Here is an 8,939-nt window from a genome sequence, read left to right on the forward strand (position 1 = left end):
GATGCTGGACCTGTGAGTGATTCGGGACCAGAACGTGGCAGTGACAGTGGATGACATCGCGATTGTTCTTCATTAGGATGTGCGGGGCTGGAGGGATGGCTCAGCCATTAAAGGCGAGGCTCACAACCAAAAATATAAGATGTGTGACCACTTTCTGGTGTGCCAGGAGCATTCCTGTCAGCATGAGAAGCTGTGGTAAATGACCCCAGAGTCCTCTACTGAGAGCCACAATCTATGACATTCTTCTTTGGTGATAGGCTCAGAGGATCATTGAGTCTAAGAAGGTTCAGGAAAGGCAGCATTGGTTACTGTTCCCAAGAGGGCTGAGTCTGAAGCTGAGTTATGTTGGGAAGATAAGCAAATGAGACACATTCCTCTCCCTCAGCAAGTCCTCATCTGGGAAGGGAGTGAGAGACACTGGGGATGCACACAATGTACACATGTCCACCAAGATGCTGCATCGACATTCAGCACTTCATCAGAATGACCATGAACAGCAGGAAGGATGAAGAGTCTCTGGAGGTGTGGGCCAGGACTGCAGTCCTCTCACAGCACATATGAGGTCCTGAGTTCCATCCCAGCATGGAGGGTGGAAGTAGTGACAGGAAGAAAGTGGATCCTGGATTCTGAAAGCCCTGGGCCCAGCGGATCTGCAGTCAAGTGATGGGGTTCAATCCAGAGGCACGCTGTGTTCCCAAGAGGGATTGCAAGTCAGCTTTTCCAGGGTGTAGACTTAGGAAGTGAGAATTTAGTGAGCAGCCGTGTTAGGAAGTATTCTTGTATCTGCACCCACTGGGTTAAGGGAAGGAAGCAGGACTGAACAGGGGGCGGAGGTGGGGGAACAGACTGCACTGTGGTCAGAAGTCGCCAGCTAACCCCACTTATCACTGCTATTGTCCCATTATGAGTCTTCATATCCCTGTATCCGCCATCATTGGGTGAAGGCTGTCTCTAAATCCATGGATGAGTACCTATCTCAAAGATAGCAATTCTTAAAAGTGCACATCTGCACACTCAGCAGGTAACTTCCGAAGGGATCTTGATGGGGCAGCACCTCAGAGCAGGTACTTTTGAGCCCAGCTGGATCCTGCACTCAGAACTCCGGGAAAGCTAGCTGTTTTCCCATGGTGCCCATCACTTGCCCAGCATCCTATGTATTCTGTCTCCCTCCCAGAGGCCTACAGCTGCAGTGTCTCAGTATGGATCCATACCAAGGCTGTAAAACTCACTATGTTGCCTTCTCTAAAATGTTAAACAGTACTTTACTGATGGTCTGTATATGGAAGCTAGGTTGAGTTCAAAACAAAGGACCGTTAATGGTGCAAGTTCTCTCTGTTGTCAGAAGATGTCTCTGCTGAGACCTACTAAAAACCAGATTGTTGGCCTGATGCAGTGGAATACACTTATAATCCCAGCACTTGGGAGTCTGAGGCAAAAAGATTTCAAGTTCAAGGCCTGCTGAGGCTAAATAGTGAGTTCTAACACAGCCTGGCATGTCTTAGGCACATTAAAAAAAATCATTAAAATCAGTTTCGTGGGGTCAGAGTGGTTAAGAGCATGTTCTTACAGAGGACCCAAGTTCAGTTCCTAGCAATGGCAGATGGCTCACAACTGCCTGTAACTACAGCTCCAGAGAATCTAGTGCCCTCTCTTGGCCTCCACAAGCAGCTGCATTCAAGTGCACATACCCACACATGGACACATATTTTTTAAAATAATTAAAACTTTAAAATTATTTCACTTCTTTATTAATTTTTATTTTTAGTATTTATTAGACTATTTTAATTGCATGTGTCCTTAGAATTTGCCTCCCCAACTATTTCTCTGGACATACAAAACCAACTTCAGGTTATCAAAGAAAATTAAAACCAAATTCCTAGGTGTTTGGAATGCAGCTCAATGATGGTGTGTGTACTTAACATGTGCATGGCCTCAGGTCTAATTGCCAGCACCCAAAATGAAAGAAAACCCTCAAAGGTGTGTGGTTGGAGTTTATTTTCCCAGAATATGTGTTCCCTGAATGCTGAGTGAAATCTAAAGCTTGTGAAGGCTTCCCTGTTGGGTGAGTTGCCAAGGACGGTAATAACAGACCGTAGATGATTGGCAGATGGAGTATGGGCCTCCCAAGGATGTGGACCAGCCCTTCTCTGCTCCTTTGCACAGCACAGACATGGCCATCCCATAGAGTGGCTGAAGCAATGAGCAGCAGTCCTCCACCAGCGAATCTGAACCACATCTTCAGCCGAGAGGTCTTCTTAATTAAAGGAGCTACCTCCACTTCCCTTCATTGCTACTAGAATTCAATGAACTTGGATCACTTCTTTAAGACCCTGAAATTACAGATGATTTCAACATTTGTGTGTTGGGGGGAAGCGGGGAAGAAAAGCCATCCCTCATTCTGAAAGCATTTGAGGTGGCAGAGCTATATAGGATTAAAATTAGAGATGGGTTGTTCTATGATGACAAAAAACAAGGAAAGATGGTAACTAGAGAATAACCAGTCAAAACACAACCCTTCCTCATAGATACATTTAATGCATGTAAGTGTGTGCCTGCATGTAAGTGTGTGTACCATGTGCATGCCTGGTGCCCAAGGAGGTCAGAAAAGGGCATCTGATCATGGCTGTTCCCTGTTAAGGAGTCTAGAAGAATGTAGGAGATCTCTGGCATGGAGACGAGGGGCCACATTAATTGGTCAGCAAATTAACAAGCATTTTATTTACACAAAGCCACATTTCAATGTATTAGATCTATGGAGGACTTCACGGGGAAGGAAACACAAGGGAAAATAATCATGGATCCCAATCTCAGCGAGTACTGAACTCCACTTAGGTATTCACACTGAAATGATGACTCATAGGGTAAGGAAGTTAATGCCAATGTACGAGACATGGCCAATGAGCCATGCTAAGCTAGAGGACACAGAGCCCAGAGAAAAACAGCATAGTGGGCAATAGATGAAGTTAGGGGCTGGGGACATAGCTCAATGGCAGAGTGCTTGCCTAGCATGTGCGAGAGTTCAATCCTTAGCACCAAAAAAAGAAGAGAAAGGAAAGAATGCAAAAGGAAGGGGTGGTTTGGAAAAGGCTATGATATCTGAACACTTGGTCCCCAGTTAGCGGCACTGCTTGGGAGAGATTGTGGAACCATTGGGAGACAGAGCCTTGCGGAAGGACGTGCAACACTGGGGGTGGACTTTGAGATTGTATCACCCCGCCCTACTTCCTGTTCACTCTCTCTTCTCCGTTCTGATGACTGAGATGTGATCTCTCAGCTTCTCCTGCCACCGTTCCCTCTCGCTGCAATGAACCCTTCCCCCTCTGGAACCATGAGCCAAAATAGACTCTTTCCTCTATGAGTTGCTCTGATCATGATATTTTATACAGCTACAGAAAAGTAACTAATTTAGAAAGGGAGGGGAAGGAAGGAAGAACCTGGCCTTGGTGAGGAACATGTAACAGACCAAGGAGACAAGTCAATAGATTCAACAACCTTTTAAACAGGTCTCATCACTATTGTCCTCATTATACACATGTAGAAACTGAGGACATCAGGATGAATGAACGTGCTCAATCAAGGTCATCCTGGTAGTATATGTCAGAGCTAGGATTAAGACCCAGGCGACTTCATTCCAGTACTGTCTGACAGAAATAGAGTTAAAAAACACTAGAGATATCTATAATCTTAAATATTCTAACACACTGGAGATGAAAAATAAGAAAGAGGTGAAATAGATTGTAATGATATTTTACTTGCTCCAGTATTTCTTTTTTCTTTTTCTTTTTTAAGATTTATTTATTATGTATACAGTGTTCTGCCTGCATGCCAGAAGAGGGTGTCAGATCTCATTACAGATAGTTGTGAGCCACCATGTGGTTGCTGGGAATTGAACTCAGGACCCCTGCAAGAATAGCCAGTGCTCTTAACCTTTGAGCCATCTCTCCAGTCCCTCCCAGTACTTCTTAAACATGGTCATTTTAACATGTAAGTGATATAAAAGTAACCAACATGACATTTGGCGTTGCTTTTTACCCATGTAATTCCCTTCTTTGAAGTCTGGTGTTTTATTTTTTTTTTTATTATATTCAGAGTATATTTAAATTATACATTGAAATATGATACATTGAAATGGCCATATTTCCAGTGCTCAATGCAGACACACAGCCACTGACTACCGGATTAGTTCAGCATTGACCATGCGCTGGGCCTTCGATCCAGCAACGCAGTGTCCATTGTAGGCTGCCTTTCTAGAGCAGAGGCTCAGAGTGACAGGATTGGGAGGGAAAGCTGAGTCTGAGGAGGGCTTCTAAGATCAGGAGAGAGGGTAAAAATCTTGTAGGGATCCCTGAAACCTGACGTAACAAATGCAATGTCTTAGGTTATACTCTTGTGTGATCACACAACAGCACAAAATCCTGTCTGTGATCTGTGGCCTGTGGAAAGTAAGACAGCAAAGAGTATGATGACCTTAGTGCTGGGGCCTGGTGGGCATGGAAGGCCCTGCCTTCACGAACCAACTGTGTGATCTGGAGCAAGATATTTAATCTCATCAGTCTTGGGATTCTGTGTGTATAAGATGGGATCATTCTGCTGAGGTCATGATACTACTGTGACTATTAAACCAGACTGTGCATTTGAAATTCTCCATATGGTACTTGCATGTCCCAAATGTTCCAGTTGGTGATTATTAGTATTATTGTTGTTGTCAAGAGGTTCAAGTTGCATAGTTATAAGGTTCCCATTAGCCCAGAGAACCAGACTGTGGATAGCCACCCGAGACCATGCACATTGCATTTCAGTTCAGCTTCTTTGCATGGAAGAGGCAGAGGAAGCCAGGTAAGGGTGCAGAGGGAGCTAGTACAATCTGCACAGTGGAAGTGGTGTGTGTGGGAATCAAAATGGGCTCTCTCAAGACATTGTGGGCTTACAGCAATCATCCCAGAGACAAGATGAAACAGGAGGGGGAGTGATGATGCCTAAGTATGAACTCTTACCGAGCCAAGAACAGCTGTGGAAGGTCCCCTAGCCCATCACAGCTGGAAAGAGACTGATGGAACTCCGAGGGAGATAACATCCAATGCCTGAACCAATCGCCAAGGTAGGTTGCTAGTTAGGGCCACAGAAAGTGCCAGAATCCAGGAATCTCACTTCCTTGTTTTATGGTCCATACCTAGAAAATCTTACTTGTTCTCTTATGAATCCTAGTTGCATGATAAAAACCACATGGAAAACATTGAAAATATGAAGATGCTGGATACCTTGGCAGAGTCTCTGTGTTTACTATTTCCTAGACTCCCATTTCTACTCCCAAATTCTATTCTCCATGCTCTAAAATCTGCATTTTTATTTGTCAGTGACGGGGATTGAATCTAGGGTCTCACATATGTCAGATTCTACTACTGCTCTGTATCCCCAACCCCTAAATCTGGCCCTATACATATTTCTTCCGTGAGGCCTTCTCATGGTGATAGTAACATAAATATTAATCGTAGCAGTGGCTGATAGTGTGAGGGCTGACGAGGCACCAGTCACTGTGCTGAACGCTTTGCATGGACTGTCCCATTCTATCTCCACCAGGACTCTTCCAGTCTTAACATCTTCAAATCAAGCCTATCTTGTTTTGGTCAACTTGACACAAGCTAGAGTCATCTGGGAAGAAGAAACCTCAACTGAGAAAATGCCCCCATCAGATTGGCCTGTGGGTAAGCCTGTGGGGCATTTTCTTGATTGGTGATTGATATGGTGCTTGTGGGGGGGGGGGTGTATAAAAAAGCAAGGTGAACAAGCCAGGAGAAACAAGCGCTTCTCAATGGCTCTGCTTCAGTTCCTGCCTCCAGGTTCCTGCCCTGACTTCCTTCCATGATGGACTACAACTGTAAGCTGAAATAAACCATTTCTTCCCAAGGTTGCCTTTGGTCATGATCTTTATCACAGAAACAGAAAGCCAACAGGACAACATGTAATGGGAAATCAAGATGGAGCCATGGTGAAGATTTTGTCTAAAGTTAAAACATTTGAATGGCAAATCTTGAACACGAAGCTCTCAGCAGGCTCAGAATCCACGCTCTTGACCCCGAATCTATATAATAACCATGTTAATTTGGGCAAATTGGACTCTGATTTGCATGCCAATGTCTTCTTTTTGTTCCTTTCCCATTTTTCACGCACATGAGTGCATGTGGTGTGTGTGTGTGTGTGTGTGTTTGTGTGTGTAGACCTTAGAATGGTATCAAGAATCATCCTCCATCACTCTTCTACCTTGCTTAGTGAAACAGGGTCTCTCAATCAAACCCAGAGTTCCCTGATATGGCTAATCTCACTAGCCAGATTGCTCTGCGGGTCCTCTGCCTTCTGAGGGTGCAATTACAGTCGGTTGCTATGCTCACCCAGCATTTTTTTTTCCATAATTAAAACTTTATTGAAAAACTGACACCAAAATAGGAGATCACTGTTGTATACTTTATAAAATCAAACACAGTTACATTGTCTTGGTAGAGTCACTGAACTTGATAAGGCTTTCTGTGAAAAACACAAACTCAGGAACTTGTATAGATGATTAGTGTTGCTTTCTTCTGAATGAACAGCCTTCTGTGAGCCTGGCTTTTCCTCCTGTGGGCTGGCACAACACTGTTGAACAACCTACGCAGAGAACCACTGTCTGCGCGTGGCTGAAAACTGTAGTAATCTTGTAGCAACCTGGACATTTCACATCCCTGAAGTAAGAACCTGGGCTCTGAACCAGCCGTTTCTTCTTAGGTTTTTTCTTTTCCTCTTCCAAGGAAGGGTGTAATAGATTTCTAGCCAGAGGCATGGGGACGGCTCCGCCAGCACCAGCGCTCCAGATCTCAGAGGTGAGGTCTCACCCAGCATTTTACCTGGGTTTCTGGGGATCCAAACTCTGGTCCTCATCTCGCCAGCTCCTCAAACTCTTCTTGGAAATCATATCTGTCCTGTTTCACTGTTCTGTGGCCTGTCAACTTAGAGAGATGTCTTCCACACTGGGGGTAGGAGTTTCTACATTTTTTTAAGCACAGTAAGTTTGGAGATTCCCAGGAGGTAGGCAAAAGGACAAGAAGAACCAAGGGTATGTGGGGGTGCTCATGGGGGTATCTCTAAGACTCCAATTTATCCATTAGGCGTTTTGGGGGAATCACAAAAATAGGAAGATTGTATCATCATGGGATGAAAAGTTTAGTTCTACACTTTTTTTTTAAATTTTAAGACAGTCTCAGGTAGCTCAGGCTGGCTTTGAACTTGCTATGTATCTGATGCTGGCATTGAACTGATGGATCCCCTGCCTTTCCACCTTCGAAGTGCTATGATTATAGATGTGTACCACCATGTCTAGCTTCTAATCCCTTTCTCATAGATGGGGAAATAGAGGTCTTAGAAAATTAAGTGACCTGCTATTATAGTTCAAGTCAGAGATAAGATGGGAGCTGGGCAAACAAGGATAAAATTATCATTGCTGTGTATCATTCTGTGAATATGTGCCATAGTTTGCACACAGATGATCTGTAACCAGCAGGGAATGGTGGCACATCTTTTAGCAATGGGGAGGCAGGCACAGGATCATCTCAAGTTAAGCTCAGCCTGAACTGCATGGCAAATCCAGTGTGCATGTGTCTTCAGTCCACGTGATGAGGTGGATATTTTTCCCCATTTGGCTGACTGAGGAGCAGAGTGAAGCCTTGATGGGTGATGGTGTGATATGTTCTGGTGAACATCTAGAAAGCAGCAGGGACCCTTGCAGAACCCACACCAGATTACCCATCCGCTGGTCCACTGCATAATCTTTCTAGATGTATTTTGAACTTACATCATGGTAGGCACCTCACATCAGTTCTCTGTGGCTGATCATAGAGCCCCATTTTCAAATCAAAGACACTGAGAGAGTAGCAACTTCTTCTATAATTGCTTAGTTCCTTGGTGCTAGGAGTTCTACTGGACACAAATCCACTGGACTTTAGATCTTAAACTCTTATTGAGAATAAAGGGCTGTGCTGAATCACCTTGACCCTAAAATGGATAAGGCTTGGGACTTTGTTAGACCCCACAAATTTACCTCATTTTCTTTGACTTGTGGTGGTAGAAGGAATGTGGTCCCTGACAATTTATTACTCCTCTCCTCACTGCTAGTGGCATTCTTTGCTGGCATCACGTCTCCAAAGTGGTATGGACACTTCTCAGTAAATAGATGTCCCTTTCTATCTCCGAGAAGTCCAAAAGTAGATGACTCAGTACCTCCCACTGACCAGGGACAATACTCCTTGAAAGTGCGAGCCAGCAAGCCAGCTCAATCACAGGTAGGCAAGATACAGGCTTAGGAAAAGGACCAGTCCCAGCAGGGTTTGCCATGCAGTCCTCTTCCAGGACTCAAGAGCTAGGCTTAGCTCACGAGGCTAAGAGAGGCCATTTGCTGTGTGTTCAAGATGAGCCGGGGCTATTCAGGGATTCCAGGTCAGCCTGGGTTACATAGAAAGATCTGCCTGACAGTGGTGGCGCACGCCTTTAGTCCCAGCACTTAGGAGGCAGAGGCAGGTAGATCTCTGAGTTTGAGGCCAGCCTGGTCGGAAGAGTGAAACCCTTTCTCAAAAAACAAACAAACAAACAAACACACAAACAAATAAACAAAGATCCCATCTCCAAAAACAAAAGACTAGGGATATTGCTCAGTGGGAGAGCATGGTGGAAGGTCCTGTATTCCATCAACAGTATCATGAAGAACATTCCCAGTCCTGGGATTCTAGAGGGAGACCCCAAGAGTGATGAACATGTTGAGTGTTCACACTACCTCCTGTGCGTTACTCTACAAAGCACCTAGACCTTCTCAGCACAGCTTTGCCAACTATGCCAGCATTCCACCGATGGCATCGGGAGCAGAAGGACATGGTGCTTGAGGACCGAGGGGGAACGTGGAGAGGCGTGTGGAGCTAGTC

At 44.8% G+C, this 8,939-nt stretch overlaps 1 protein-coding gene across 1 annotated transcript; it reads right to left on the minus strand.

Moving 5' to 3' along the window:
- Window positions 1-6,438: 6,438 nt before the first annotated feature.
- Window positions 6,439-6,852, minus strand: LOC128098953 (40S ribosomal protein S27-like). Its single transcript, XM_052720501.1, has one exon. It carries the CDS (start codon window positions 6,809-6,811, stop codon window positions 6,557-6,559), a length of 255 nt encoding a protein of 84 aa, XP_052576461.1. The 5' UTR covers window positions 6,812-6,852; the 3' UTR covers window positions 6,439-6,556.
- Window positions 6,853-8,939: the final 2,087 nt, after the last annotated feature.

This window comes from Peromyscus californicus, unplaced genomic scaffold (assembly GCF_007827085.1).
Source record: "Peromyscus californicus insignis strain IS unplaced genomic scaffold, ASM782708v3 Scaffold_6__1_contigs__length_162567912, whole genome shotgun sequence".
NCBI lineage: Eukaryota > Metazoa > Chordata > Mammalia > Rodentia > Cricetidae > Peromyscus > Peromyscus californicus.